This window comes from Callorhinchus milii, unplaced genomic scaffold, assembly GCF_018977255.1.
Source record: "Callorhinchus milii isolate IMCB2004 unplaced genomic scaffold, IMCB_Cmil_1.0 Scaffold5, whole genome shotgun sequence".
NCBI classification, from domain to species: domain Eukaryota; kingdom Metazoa; phylum Chordata; class Chondrichthyes; order Chimaeriformes; family Callorhinchidae; genus Callorhinchus; species Callorhinchus milii.
Genome location: NW_024704746.1, coordinates 12,546,518 through 12,562,713, shown reverse-complemented (window position 1 = coordinate 12,562,713; position 16,196 = coordinate 12,546,518). Strand labels below are relative to the sequence as shown.

The 16,196-nt window shown below is 40.1% G+C and overlaps 1 protein-coding gene across 1 annotated transcript in view; it reads right to left on the bottom strand.

Annotated features, from left to right (window-relative positions):
* The window catches only part of ptprc (protein tyrosine phosphatase receptor type C), a 64,570-nt gene extending 63,583 nt beyond the window's left edge, over nucleotides 1-987 (bottom strand). The window contains exons 1-2 of the mRNA XM_042335934.1: nucleotides 656-987; nucleotides 330-450 (exon numbers count right to left, since the gene is read on the bottom strand). Coding sequence (XP_042191868.1) covers nucleotides 330-402 — 73 coding nt within the window. The 5' untranslated portion in view covers nucleotides 403-450; nucleotides 656-987. The remainder of the gene's footprint in view (nucleotides 1-329; nucleotides 451-655) is intronic.
* Between the last annotated feature and the right edge of the window lie 15,209 nt (nucleotides 988-16,196).

The window sequence follows — 16,196 nt, the reverse complement described above, 5'->3', positions numbered from 1 at the left end:
AGACAGATAGAGAGATAGATGGATAAATGCACAGATAAGATGTTCCCAAATAAGTACGACCAAGTACCAAATAAAAACTGCCCTGTGACCAGAAGTCTGTTGCAGCCTTTTGGTGATCAATTTGTTTCATTGTTAACAGCTTCTGCCACTGGACAATCTTCTTCCAACAGATGATGACAGAGTGACACAAGGACATGAACCTTCGCATTGAAAATAGAATTGAGCTTTTTTCATCGAGAGAGAGAGAGAAAAAAAAAAACCCCAAAAAAAACAAAAGATGAACCATTTCAGGTAACTTTAAGGGAGGGGATGGACGTGGGTCACTTTACCTTGGACGCCAACAGTTGCACCCAACAGAGCAGAGGCGAGAGCCCAGAATTTCAGCCAAGACAACTTGGCCATGTTCCTAACGGTGACCGAAAATAATTCGATGAAGCAGCACCATGCGTCCTGTCGAGAAATAATACAACTATTATTCTTTATGGGGCGGGGGTTGAGAGAGGGGCAACAACAAAAAAAAAAGTGTTTCAACTATTTTGTTTTTCCTTTGCTCCCTCCTCCCTCCTCCCATCCCATCCCATCCCATCCCCTACTGAACACCCAGAGAGAGAGAGAGAAAGAGAGAGAGAGAGTTGGTAATAAAAGGACGCCGTACAGTGAGTGGTGTGTGAGCTTTGCAGTGCAACTTCCTTTTTTTCGAGAGTTTTACCCGAACTTCAACCACTCAGCGACTGTCATGGTTTAATGGTTATCTCTCCCGGTGATGCAAAGTTGCAAACCTCCTGCGCTTTTCTGAGTCGCTCTCTCTCTCTCTCTCTCTCTCTGTGCAGGTTTGCCCCTATCGCTGGGCTCCAGGAAGTCAGCAGCTGCAGCAGAAACACGTTGCGCAAAAAAAAAATAACAACCACTCTCTTTGACTTCCCCAAATGAAATCCTATGCGATGCAAAGGTCGGATACCATCGCTGCCTTTTCCCTGCGCCCCCACACCCCACACACACCCCCCCCCCCCCCCCACCACCCCCCCTGGCATCCGAGCGCTGCTTTCTGTCGCTGGTTTGAGGGTTTCCCCGTCCATTGCAAACTGTCCGGATTCTGTCAGTCTGGATTTAGATCCTCACTGCGAGTTGTCTTTTTTATTTAATTTAAAAAAAACAGAAAAAAAACACACAAAACGGTGAATTCAGTCCAGTGATATTTGACCTTGAGGGGGTGGTCAGGTGCTGTGAAACCGCAGTGTCAATGCCTGTCCCCCAAAAAAGGACATTTTTATTTGCAGTGTGGATGACATCCAGTCCCAAATGTAAACCTGATGTTTTACGGGGTTTAGGACACGTAAACCCAGTTATACACTGAAATCCGGTTGACTGAAGCTGACTTGAGCAGCCATTCCATTTTACAGTTATTTCTGTGAAGCGCTTTGAGGCGTCTCAAAGACGCAATAAGGTGCTATATCAAATGCAACGATTATTATTATTATTATTATTATCTATGAAACGCTTGGAGACATACCAACCGCTACCCCCACATGAAAAGTGCTATATCAAATGTAAGGTTTATTATTACAATTCGAACCATTCAGGAGGTAACTGCTACCAACATTGCATTAACCAAACACCAAATGTTCATTCTCCAGATCTAAGTGGACCCTGCAGTGAAAGGCGCTGTAAAAGCAGGCTTTAAATCTTTCATTCCACTTTGTGAGATAATGTTTTTTTTCAAAAATCATAATGAAAAGAAACCTTAAGATACAATACATGCATTTGGCACAAGTGGACTTTTTGTATTTTGGGGGTCCTTAAGAAGCTATGCAAATCAATGATAATAATCCTTGTATAACGCCTTTCTCGTCAGGAGGACATCTTAAGGCACTTTGAAGGATTTCCTGTGAAGTCTCAGCACCCTACATGAAGTTCCTCCTAAATTCTTCATTAGATCAACTGCTACCTACCTTATATTCGTTCATTTTGGACTCACCAACAAATGACCACCTTATCAGATCCTTCCATCAGCTCCCCTCTCAGTTGTCTCAGCTCCAGAGAGAAAAGTTCCCATCTGTCCAATCTTGATAGTTGTATCCACTCATCCCTGGTAACATCATTTCAAATCAACACTGTACGTTCTCCGGTGTTACATTATTCTTCAACAGCAACTTGCATTTATATACACCCTTCACACAGGGTAGTATCTCGGGAGTACTTAACAATGGCAGAGCCTGACACTGAGCCAACAACAACATTACATTTGTACAGCACCTTTCAAGTCGGGAAGATGTCCCAAGGCTCTAAACAGTGAGGGATTTGGACCCGGGCAGTGGATTGGGATCAGGATGGGTGGAGGGCAGGGAGGGTAGGGGAAAGAGGGCAGCCAAAGAGGTGGGTCTTGGGCGTGCCTTGAAGGAAGCAAAGGAAGAAGCAAGGCAAAGAGACTGTGAGATGGAGATCCAAACGTTGGAGGCAGAGAGACTGAAGCCCTGACAGCTGATGGTGGGGCAGGCCAGGCAGGGGACATGGAGCATGCTGGAGCCTGCTGAGTGGGTGATGGGCATCGGAAATGTTGATATGTGGTTAGCAGGTCACAGAGGTAGGAAGTAACAAGACCTTGGAGGGCATTGATGGTGAGGATGAGGATTTTGAACTCTATTCTCTGGGGGATGGAGAGCCAGTGGAGCCATGCAAAAGGTGGGGGTGATAGGGTCTGGTGTGGGAGAGGACACAAGCTGCAGAATTCTAGATGATCTGCAGCTTGTAAAGGGAAGAGTTGGGAAGGCTGTCAAGCAGGGAGTTAGCGTAGTGGAGCCTAAATGTAATAAATGCGTGGATGAGGGTTTCAATTACTTGAGCAAAGAGCAGTGGCAGAGGTTCGTAGAGGGAGTGATGGGAGAGGAAGGAGCAAAGCTGGGAAGCAACGACTCATTCCAGGACCTTGGAAAGGAAAAGGAGGTTGGAGATGGGGCAGTAATTGGAGACCAGGGATGGGTCCAGGGAAGAATTTTGGAGAATGGGGGTGATGAAGGCTGTTTTTGCCTTAGCAAGTTGGGAGAATGTGCCAAGGGGGTTGGGATCAGGAGGAGTGAAAGAAAAGGAGGTTGGGGGTAGGAGGATGACTTAAGGCTTCATTAAAGCTTCTCCAAAGCTTCCCATCTTTATATCCCAACCTATAGTTGAATTCTTACTTCACTTGGACCATGCACATATATAAAATAGTTGATATTAAATGTGGTACCTGGTTGTTTTCTTTTGTTTAATCATAACAGCTTTTGCTCTCACCAGCACAGGAGGATTTGATATACATTGGTTTCATTTTCAGATAACCTTACTTTTGGTTAGTTGGGTGTCTGAGGCAGAAACCTATCCCATGCTTAGGTGTATCCCAACCAGACTGGTAGTTCCACATATGTACGCCATTCAAACATGGAAATGTTACTGTGTCTGCAAATGTGTATTCTCTCCCTGGAGAGATGCACCCTGCTTACCTAATTCCGGAGAGTATTAGGGGCAAGTTGGCAAGAGCCAAAGGCTAAGATACTCTGGAGTGTGCGTTGAGGTGCTGCTGGAATCTAACCAGCTAAAACCGCACAGCTTGCCATTGATAGCAGTGTCTGGCAAGCTTCCCACTGCTTGTTCAGCTAGGACAGATATCTTGTCACTGATAAATTATATTTAATTCATTCTGTATCCCTTGACTTCATCTGTCAAAATAATCAGCTTGGATTCAGTGTCTGTATAGATAGTGGCACAAGTAGAGAAATAGGATATGATAATTATTTTCTATCTTAGCAAGGACTATTACTTTAAAGTGCAGTTGTTTTAATTGATGGAGATATTCATCACGTTTCACTTCCACCAATTTATCTGTATATAAAATTGTGTCCCTCCACTCAGTAACAGTGCAGTCCTGTAGCATATTGGTTAGAGCACTCGACTCGCAAGCGGGAGGACCTAGATTCAATTCCTGGGCAGGGCAAAGCTTGAGGCAAGTTTCCTTACTCTACATGCCTCTGTAGCAGTAAGTAGTCGATTGGCAGATCGCTTTTCTGGGGCTAATAATCCCTTAAAAAAAATTGTGCCACTCAGTGAACAACTGCTTGTGGGCCCCTTCTGTGCACAGTTGACTGTCACATTTCACCCACAAAATATTCAGTCAATTCCCTTTACAGTATATTCTGTGAAGCACTTTAAGATGTCTCAAAGACGTGATAAGGTGCTGTATAAAGTGTCCAACTTTTGCACCATTTTCAGTTTGTACATTCATCACCAGCTACATAACTCATTGTGGATTGAATTAAAATTTAGAATAGAAATGGCTCTCTCAATTTAATGATGAATCTCAGTCCCATTTAAGCAATTTCAAAGATGATGAGCAGACAACTTTTTATATACACATGAACAACACCCAGAACACATTGCTACACTAGTGCATTAAGAACTCAAACACTGGCACAGAATCAGCAGTTTATTTTATTTTCTATCCAGGGATAGAGTTCAAAATCCTCGTGGTTGCTTTCAAGGCCCTCCACGGCCTCTCTTCTTCCTAGCTCTGTGACCTGCTAACCCCATATCAACCTGTCCGCTCCCTTCGCTCAGCGTGCTCCACAATCCCGTCCAGCCAGCCCCACTATCAGCAGTCGAGCCTTCAGCTCGACGGGATGGATCAAAACTCCATCCCACATTCCCTTGCCTCCTTCAAGGTACATCTCAAGACCCTCCTCTTCGATCGCTTCTTCGGCCACTTTCCTACCCTCCTTGCCCTCAACCCTCCCTGATCCCAACCCACTGCTCAAATCCAAATCCCTGACTATCCAGCGCCTTGAGATATCCTCCTTACTTGAATATTTTGTATTGTGTTGTATTGTCATCACACTCTGATATATTTGTGCATTTTATTTTTACTTTGATATGACATGGAATAGGCACAGACCCGACTAGTTCATGGTGGTGTCTATACTTGACACGAGCCACTACCCTTCCTAAATCTCTTTCCTGTGCCTCTCTCTCCCCTTCTGCTTACTCATGCATCAAATTTCCCCTTAAATACATTGACGCTTTTTGCTGTCGACCACAGCTTCTGGCACTAAGTTCTACATTCTCACCCTCCTTCTACGTAAAGAAGTTCCTCCAAAATTCCCGTATTCTATATTATTCACAACTTAGTAGCTGCGAACTTTAGCAACACATTGCAACGTGTGCCGTCATTTCCTCTTGCCACAAATAGTTGGGCATCCGGTTTAAAGAGCTCTGAGACCCAAGAGGCGTGTCCTTCGTTTCAGTCTGTTCAATTTTAAGGACTTCTTTAATCCTTAAAGATCCTCACGATTGGTACAGCACCTGAGCACACCATCAAAACATCTCAAAACACTTTACAGATTTTTTACTGGAAAGTATAAGGTGCACTTTGGCAAGAGCCAAGGCTCCAGAGTGTGTTGGGGTGCTGTTGGAGTCTAACCAGCTAAAACTGGATAGCTTACCATGTGAATGACCAATTAACGAGTAAATTGGGATCAACCAATTGTGCAATAGAAGTCAGAGCTCTTGATAAGATAAACACTTTCTCACACATGACTGTAAACATGGCAGCCATTTTGAACAGTAAAGTCCTATAAACAGCCATAAGCAGAATAACTGACTAACCAGGATAATTACTGACAGAATGGACTCCCTTTTCCTTTTTCTTGGAACAACGTCAGTAAATTCAGTAAAAATAAAATACACAGATATATCAAACAGTTTCACTAAAATGAAAATAAAATACAAACATTGGAAATTTGAAGTAACAAAGGCAGACTTGCTAGAAATCCACAGCATCTGAAAAAAAGAAGCTAATATTAACTTTTTTTGTTCCTTTTTTTAAAAAAAATGTCTATTTGAACTTTAGTGTTCTTCGGAGAGTACCAGTAAATTATGAACATAATACAGATATTCAGTATTTTTATGTATATAATATGCTTTGAGCTGTGGGCCCTCAAAACAGTTTATGATTTGATTGTGTGTCAGAATCAATGTTGTAATTAATGTGTTTCAAGGCTAAGTTTCAAATAACAATCTTTTCAATATTCACACAGGATATTGAGTTGGTTTTGAGACTTCCTCCTGATGTGAAAGGCGCTATATAAATGTAAATTATATGCTGTTATATACGTGTTCTGAACATAATGAAAAATATGCACCTTTCTGAAGTGTAAGAAAATAGAGCACAGGCAGAAGGCAGTTTTAGCATGATCTCTGTGTACTCAAGCAGTGGTCAGGTAATGTAATAACTGTCTAGCCTGAGAACAAACAGGACGCTTCAAGCATTGAAAAGTTATTTTCAATCACGCAATCAGTTGAAAGGAGAAGGCTTGTAGTTTTGTCAGTTCTACTTCCTGCCAACTCAACAGTTTCCACGAAAAGCAAGCGTGCATTTTGAACTCTGCAGCCTGACCTTAGACTGTCTCAATAATTACTCTTTTTATCAACCAATCTGCAGAGGTTTGAAACAATGAACAATACAGTTTTCTTTTGAAGTCTGATATTATTAATACTGAAAATCTCAGAAACCTTCGAAGCCCAATGCACTTTGTTAAACAAAAGCAGAACATGCCGACAATGCATAGCAGGTTAATTGGCATTTGAAACAAGGATGTGGGGTATTGATGAAGGATACCACCTGAAATGTTAAACATGCAGCAGGAGGCCAAGGCTCTGAGCAGTTAGCTCGGATTATTGAAATCCTTAGGTCATGTTTTATGATAACAAATTACAATGAAATATTTGAACATCCCTGTGGAATCCATAGTGTTCTAGTGTGCCGAGCACTGTACCTGAAAATAATTCAGAAAAGTTCCGTATAATTCAGGATCACACACCTGAGAGGTCCGTTTACAGCTATAAATTGGAGTTATTGGATTAGAGCCTACTGTTTAAAAGAGCTACAAGACAAGAAGGGAGAGAAATTCCACTGGGTCTAGATTAATTCTTTTTCTGAATTCTTTAAAAAAATTCATCTTGTTTAAAGCAGGCTTTCCATAGTTGCATTACGTGTATTATTGACTCAGGTTCATTAGCACTCTAACCTCTGAGTAAGAAAATTGTGGCTTCAAGCCCCACATCAGGACCCTGAATTCACACAGTCTGGACTGACACTCTAGTAACCGTGCTGGAAAAACACTGCATTGTCGAGATACTGTCCTTCGCACCATACTTCAAACTAGGATCCCATCTGGATGTTCAGGTGGACGTTTTAGATCCCATGGCACCATCTGAAAAGAGAATGGAATTTCTCTTGGTTTCCTGGCCAAAGACCCCTTTGTTTTAAAGCTTGCTGCTGCATTTCAGATACACCATTCCTGGAATCCCATGTGAAAGTGGCATGAAGCTATGCTTCAAAACATTGGGGTGGGGTTGCGGGGAATCCCAAACTGTGCTGAAGAGGGAAACATACCTATATGTAATAGCAAGGTGCAGGAGATTGATGCTCACATCATTAGTTTAGGGGATCAGAGAGATGCTGCACAAAGCTTCATCTTGGATGTGTTGCTTATCTTTGCGACCTCCTTCAAGAGATAACTAAATTGTGTAGAGTTCACAATTTGCACATTGTAGATGCAGTATTGGAAGGAATACTATCAGTGGGCCGAATGCCCTTGGATGTTTACAATATTCTCTGCAGTCCTTTTATGGGCGTCAGGAAGTTGAATGGCAGTAATTGCGTGGATGATTTAGAACTGGAACATCAGCTAAACGGAGATTGAATTACTTACCACCAGTTATGCTTTGAGATTTAACTTACGTAGAAAAGGATTTTATTCTTTCAAAGTGTATTTGTGCCCACTCCTGGCTTGCATTTGGATTATTTTATTCAGAAGTATGAAATGTTGCGTTTTACCATCACAAGAGACTCCAGCAGTTTCACCTAATAATTTTAAGAAGTACTACGTGTACTGGGAACAACATGACAGCACATTGCATATTCCTTTGCTGGTACAAAAAGACAAGAAGAATGTAAGAAATGTCATTTTAAACCCCTTTAAAAGAGTTCTTTGACAATGTTGAAATTCATTTCCAAAATAATATTCAACATCAAACAACGGCACCTCCTAAAATATGAAGTTCAATACTGTTACCAGCACGTCAGCAAACTTCCTTTACAGTTCATAGCAACAATATTTTAATGAAGCTTTCTTTCGAAACATTGGGGAGAAAAATCCCATTCAGTACTGAAGAGAAAATAAACCTGTACGCAATCAGCAGCAAGATGCAGGAGATTGATGCTTACACCATTACTTTAGTAACAATAATAAATTGGTCATTTTCAATCCACGACTGTTTGTGGGACACTGATGTGCGCAATTGGCTGTCGCGTTTCGCCCACAAATATACAGTCAATTGACTTTACAGTCCATTTTGTGAAGCGCTTTGAGATGTCGAGAAGACGTGAAAAGCGCTATATCAAATTCAATAATTATTATTATATTATTATACTGGGGGGGTGGTCAGAGAGACGCTCAGGGAGGTGGGATGGAGAGTTAAGATGTAGAATAAATTCTTAAACCAGCTTCACAGAGCATCTTGCATTTGTGGCTGAACACAAGTGGGAGACAGTCTCACAAAATCTCCACTCTCTGTAGCGTGCAATTTCAAACTGGAAAGAGTTTGCAGTGATCCCCTTTCCCCTCTTTAGAAGTGCGGGTTTGCTGTACAGAGTGTGACACTGGCTTTCAATTTCAACATGTCAGCATCACAAGCACACAGGTCACGACAGGAACGGGGGGGAAACGGGGCAGGTCGAACATATCAGGAACAGGTACAATTTGGGGAGACCCAAATGTGGGAGTGAGGAGGGAGAGAGAGAGAGAGAGAGAGAAAGAGAGAGAAAAAGGAGGAGTATCAATCACTCACGCAACCACAAAAAGAGGACCAATGGCTCGTGGCTATCACTCATTAACTAGTCATGTTATAAATTAATCAACTGCCAAAAGTTATAACCATGCCAGGAATGAAGACTTGGGTCTAATCACAGCGGTGGCAAAGCTGTGAATTTAGCCTGAAACCACAGCCTTCCACCAAGCCCACGGCATCTCCACTTTAACAGCAGGAAAGGCACCTTCCTAAGGATGGCAATTAGAGAACATTTTCACTGCATGCACAAGGTACCAGGCCAAGAGCTGTTCTTTCCAGTCGGTTACTACTGAAAGGGCATATTGTTTGATTTTACGGTAATACTATAACAGTTCGCAAAACAAATCCATGCATTTTTTTTTCCTTATGATGATGTTGCCAGAAAGTGCAGTCTAATAGGATATAAAGAATGCTTTCAGGAGAGAGATGAAGAAGGAAATTGAGTGTTTACCAGACGGAATCTGCACAGGAGCACTGGGTAAGGCTTAAGTCACGAGCTCCAGTGATACCCTTTGCATAAGAGTTTCAGAGAGAAAGTGAAATGTTTGTATTTTATTTGTTCCATCATCTGTTCAAAGAATGAAGTTATTGTCCCACAGCCATTTTACATTTCATTTCTACATTGGTCAGACACTTACTTTGGGATTTGAAGGCTCCTGCGTTATATAGTGTGAAATGATAAATGTTGCTTTCACACACGTTATGTAGGTCAAAATGTAATCTGTTCTGCCATCTACAGCACGGCACAAGAACATGCCCCGAGATGTAACTGCATGCTTCAAATTGCTGCTTGCACTGCTGTCTGACCTCATATTGTGGTGGAAATTAATCGTGGCAGCCACCAATCAAACAAAGCAATCATGGACAACAGCTCATTCTTCCACAAGCACATCAGTGGATGGCCATTAGTGTTAATAAAACCAATATTGTTCACGATTAGTTAGCAAGGATTTCACTTCAGGTATTGAAAAACAACAGAATCATTTAACCCAGGTAATAATCTGGGCCAGACATGCATCCCCGTAGTATAGGAATCATCTTGTTACCGCTTTCAATTGTAGTTTAGTATTACTCACCATGAAATCATTCCTCCAAGACAGCTGTATATAACATGTGATGCCAGTCCATTATCAGCCTGGGAGAACTGAAAACTCCCTCAGCCTGTAGAAAGCACATTTTGGAACGTATATATATATATATATATAGATATAATATGCAAACATTCTGTAAGCTTTATGACAATAAGCACGAACCAGAATTAAAAACATACAGAAATATAAACATTCCTCAGTTTCAGATTGTTTTTTTCAGATTTTAATCAAGACATGTTAGTGCAGTGCTGAAAGCATTAAATACTGGTCGCACAGCCTGTCAGTGTTGTCAAGTTATATTATTTAACGCATACACGCACGCATAAGACAACAAAAAATGAATTTTTGCAAGCCAAAATATCTTTGGAGGATACAAGTCATTTTATCCTAACACACCTCCTGCAAATTTTGTCATTGGGCAGACTCCTGAAATGCTTTTGCCCTCCCCAATACTGCTGAAATAGAATGATGTTTGGTGTGATTGAGAGAGAAAGAGAAAGGCTAAGAGGCAGTAAATACTTTTCTCATTTTGCAATGCTCTTTGCATTTGTTTTCTAAATTTAGAAATCCAAATTCTTCTTGGTAAAAAACAATTTTAACAGAACAGTCAAAGCCACACCACAGGTATTTAACAGTGGGCAGATTTGCAACTATAAATGGGAAGTTAGCATTTTGCTCACCAAAGTTTAAGTTCATTTTTTCTTCTAACTTCTGCTTTTATTGGCCCACTTCTGCCTCAGCATCTGAATTATGTTTTTCCAACTTACCTGAAATGTCACTCCTGCACTGACATGTCAAGTTCTTTTGCATACTACAATCCTAGCTGTTCACTTAAAATGCAATAGGCCTTGCCCATGCATCTGGCACACTTGATACTTCAATGTTCTCACTCTAATCTATTCGAATGGTTCTGACCTCAGGCTCGGCTCCACCACCAATGACCACATCCTTTCCACTCCTCCACATTGCTACACCTAATTGCTTGGAGATTCAGCTTTTCCCACACAGTGAAAACCAATTGGAAGATTTTTAATAGGGTAGACATAGGGAAGATGTTTCCACTTGTGGGGAGACCAAAACCAGGAGCCATCAATATAAAATAGTCATAAATAGATCAAATAGGGAAGTTAGAAGACATTTCTTCACACAGAGAGTAGTGGGAATGTGAAACATGCTACCTACCACAAGGGGTTGTTGAGGCAAATAGCATAGTAAATAGCAAAGGGGAAGCTAGATAGCTAGACATGAGGGAGAAAGGTATTGCTTGAAAGGAAGGTTTAGTTGAGGAAGGGCAGGAGGAGGCTCATGTGGAGCCTAAACACGGGCATACACCAGTTGCACCGAATGGCCTGTTTCTGTGCTGCATATTCTAACGTATTCTAAGGTAATTATCTTCTCTGTTGCTATCTGGCATAGGAATTTTATTGCATGCAATTTTATTGCATTGACTTCTTGAACATTCACACGATTAAGGAAGTAAAATTAATTCTGCTTATGAAGTAGAACTAAATATTTGCTTAATGAAAACTTCTTTTGAGAGGGAAATTGCCAAATTTATTTTTATTTATTCAGCCTAAAATATGAAGTGAAGGGCTTTTTTTTTAAGCCATTTAGCTTTAACTGAAGTACACCATATCTTCATATCCACCACTCTGTCAAGAACTTGAACTTAAATAACCTTCTTGTGCATCGCTCACTGTATGTGACATGAACCAAGTGCCGTTCCATCTTATTTCTGTTCCTGGACCTGCAAAAGAAATTAGTTGTGTTATTTGACATCGGACATTATAACAGCAAGATTAATGATGGAGATCCAAGAACTCAGGGAAGGGATAGTGGAACGTATAACTCAGGTAAACAATAGTTTACCTACAAATATACACAGTCACTCCACTCAACAATTATGTGTAAATCCTGTGAAGCTCTTTGAGATGTTTTGATGACTTGATAAGATGCTATAATAAATGCAAGGATTATAATGAGTAATAATAGAGAAGCTAAAAGGAAGAGCAGTGAGGGAATTGAGAAATAATAATAATAATCCTTGCATTTGATATAGCGCTTTTCATGTCTTCTAGATATCCCAAAGTGCTTCACGGAATATACTGTAGTGGGTCTGTGTGAGGAATAAATCTCCATAGATACTGTATTAATTTTATCTTTTCCAGCCCTATCACACCCTTATCTTTGTACTGTCTTTTCATATCTCTAAAGTATAAACGTATAAACGTAGGCAATGCAAATTGATTCATTTTCTGCTTAAAAACACTCCCATATTGAGAAATGTAAAGGTAATCATTTGTACATGGAAAGGAATGATTACTCACTGTGTTCCAGATGGTTCTCATCATGCAACAAACTAATTATAAGTAGCTCCTCCGTAGTTCCTAAAACATTGAATTGATCAAGAGGGCATAGCGGCAAGGAAGATCACTGCAGGACATTTGCTTTCGTGTTATTTGCCCATGTAGTTAACAATAATAATAATAATCCTTGCATTTGACATCATGCCTTATCATGTCATCGAGATATTTCAAAGTGCTTCACAGAATATATTGTAAAGTGAATTGACTGTGTATCTTGTGGGCGAAACGCAGCAGCCAATTGTGCACAGCAGGGTCTCACTCAATTGAGTGACCCAATTATTTTTATAATTAAATTGTTTTGAAAGGATTATTACTCCCGGAAAAGCAATCCGCCAATCAACTCACAACTGGGTTCCTACTTGCTGCTAAGTAAACGGGGGCGTGTGGAGTAAAGAAACTTTCCTAACATTTCACCCTGCCTAGAAATCAAACCCAGGTTCTTATGCTTGCGAGGCGAGTGCTCTAACAAAGCTACTCTCTTTCAGAGTCATATTTCATTCAGCAATGTATTAAATACAGACCAAAGAGATTGTTAATGCTATCTAACTATGCTGCTTCGTATAATCGACATTCCATGTTCCATTCTTCAACATCTGCTGATTTGTGGCAGATGAATCATATCGTTTGGTTCCATCTATGACTCAAACTGAAAAGGTATTTAATAATGACATTCCCTGTAAAAACTCTATGGCAGCTCAGTTGGTAGCACCCTCGCCTCTGTGTGAGAAGGTTGTAGTTTCAAGCCCCACTCATGGCTTTGAACTTCTACAGTCTGCTGTGACACTCTAATGCAGTGCTAAGGGGATGCTGTGTTGTGGGCTGTGCCCTTTGGATAAGACATTGAGCCAAGGTCGTATCTATCTATTCAGGTAGATGTTAAGGATTCCGTGTCACAATTTGAAAAGGGAAGAGAGTTTCTCCTGGACAACAATCCCCCCCAATAAAATGGTTATTGACTTCATGGAACATGAAGTGTGATATCGATGTGTTTAATTTGGCTTCTGTATTCATCCTCAAAATGCAGTCACTCCACTCTACTGGAAATCCTGAAGCGTCTTTCCAACTTGAAAGGTGCTATATCAAGTGCAAGGATTATTACAAGTGCTCTGATTTCTTAGTAGTATATCATTCATAAATTATCATTGGTGTAAATGTTATACCTCCTGAAAAAGGAGGTATAACATCCTTAAAAGTGTTTGGGGAAAGGGTTGGAAAATGTGACTAAACTGATAACTCTTTCAGAAATCCAGCACATGCATGATGGGCCAAATGTCTTCCTTCTGAGATGTAAATTTTTATGGTTATTAGCAAAGCTACAAGTTGTTTAGAAGCAGGAAATTATGGTCAGAACGCTTTACAGAGAACTCAAATTGGAGGGAATGAAATAAATACAGAAGTTGGGATGTTAAAATGGAAGTAAATGCTGAAGTACTACAGAAAAAATAAGGCAAAGGCAACACGAAGACAGAATAATTAATGAAAAGACACAAAACTTTAAACATAAGGTTTGATAAAATCCTGCAAAGGCAGCTTTAATGAGGTGGTGTGTAACATATGCACACATGATATGAAAAGACAACACAAAGATAAGGGTGTGATAGGTCTGGAAAAGATAAAATTAATACAGTAAAAGCTCTTTAGGTTATTGGATGCTGGACAGCCTGACAGCTGAAACAGAACTGACAAAACAGAGATTAAAAGCTGAACAGAAGTTGGTAAGTGACAATTTGCAAAGGGAGCAGACCTAAATGAGAAACATTGAATGCCACAAGACAAGCAATAATGATGAAGCATAACATCAAGAGAAAAATCAACAGAAAGAATCCAACTGCTAGGCTGCAGAATAAAGAGAAGCAACTTCACACACCACCAAGATCCAAAAGAATGGGCAGCAACAACAGAATCAATAGGACTACAAAGGTGAAACAGTGGAACAGCATTCACAGAAACCCATTTGTGATCCAAGCTATGGACAATGTCTTCTGAACTGCAACAATTAAGTTGGAAGAAACTGTGAACCAAATGGTGCTTTTCTGTTTAGATTGCAAGTGAATGATTTTAACAGGTCAGAAGTCATTCATTGTACCCAATGGGGTTCATGAGTAATTGGTTTATCAGCACAGATTTTACAATTTGTGCTGTATTGTTAGAAGTTGCTCTTGTGACACAAGTAAAGGCATCAGTTTACACCCAAACCAAGTATAGTGTTATGAAAATGCTGCTAATGATTGATTAGTTTTTTTAATTAAATGTGGTGAATATACATTCATCCCAGTGTAGGCACAAAATTACTTATACACACTGAAAATGTTCTGAAACAGCTACCATGCATATACAGACAGTTGTTTGTTATGATGATGCTTTTCCTCTCTCATCCTAATTCACAAAACTACAAACCTTTCTGCACTGCAGAGTTTTTTTGTTGCCTTTATTTTTTGCCTGATTTCAATAGTGTTCAGACATAGTGCCCTACAACCATTATCAGTGGTGAGACCCAATGTCTAGGCAGGTATCCTATGGAATCACTTGATTCATCAGTTAGTCAGGTAGAGCCAGCAGTAAGGTAGAAAGAAAGGAGCAACTTAAATGCCACTCACATTTTCCTATCTGCACCTAGATTCACACTAGGCTTGTGTTAAATACTGAGCTCAGTAAATATTTACACTACAAATACATAGGAGCTTCTTCTTTTGGTGACTTTCAACTGCCTGATGACAATTGAGTTTTAGGCATCTTATGTATATGTACGTACTCATATACACACACGGTGAGACATGTTTTTATAATAATACTTTAGATATTAGATATAGCTCCTGATCATATCAGGTCTCAAAGTGCTTCATAGAATATACTGTAAGGTGACTATATTTTGTGGGCGAAACACGTTTTTGTGTACAAACACTACAGTTTTTTCTTGTCTGTTTCTTAAGCAATTTCCCAGTACAATACATGTATTTTTGATACATCCCCGGTATTGAAACACCTTTAATTTAATGTTTTGTATTACTTATGTAATGTTCTAAAGCTAATATGATGTTCCATTGCGTACTAGTCTAATCTACACATTATGACCAAAATTAAATTAAAACTAATGGCTTAATGCTGCACATTTACTGTAATACAACTGTGGAGCTAAACACACACACGTTTAGAAAATAGCTCCCTGATTCTCCCATCAATTCTTTCTAACATTAAATATTTCACTGGAAATCAGCAATCAACAAACAATTGCATGAATGTATCGAAATACACACACAGTTAAAAATGGAATGACAGGAAGACCGTGATGGTCGTTTCCAATCCTGCATCATCTTGTGTTCATAGCACAACTAAAAGATGATGTAATGGCTGCCCACTCATTCTTCTACGATCAAAGCTCCCAATTCCAGTGCACTACAATCTGGGTTAATAAAAATGTGCAAGGACTTGTATAATCCTAAAGGGAATAAACAAATTGATGCTGGTAGAGGAGCAGAAGAAATGTAAATAAAGTTACATAAGAATCTAAATCAGACACAATCACAGCCTATATCAGAGCTGAAAGAGTTGAACTGGTGCATTTCAAAACATACCTTTTAGTCACCTTTCCATTCCTCACCCTCCTCAGCTGTCAGTGACAGCCTGTCACTCTCCTCAGGTCTCATCCTCAGCTCTGGTGCCCAGACAGAATTTTTAAGCGCAATGGGATGTCCTCCCGACATGAAAGGCACTATGTAAGTGCAAACTGTATCAGATAAAATAAGTTATTCTAACCATGGGTTTTAATTGCAACATTGTTATGCAGGCTTTGGCATCTTATCTTCCAAAGGACATTGAACCATTTGTAAAGTTCAAAGAGGAGTAACTGAGCTCTAATTCGTGGCAA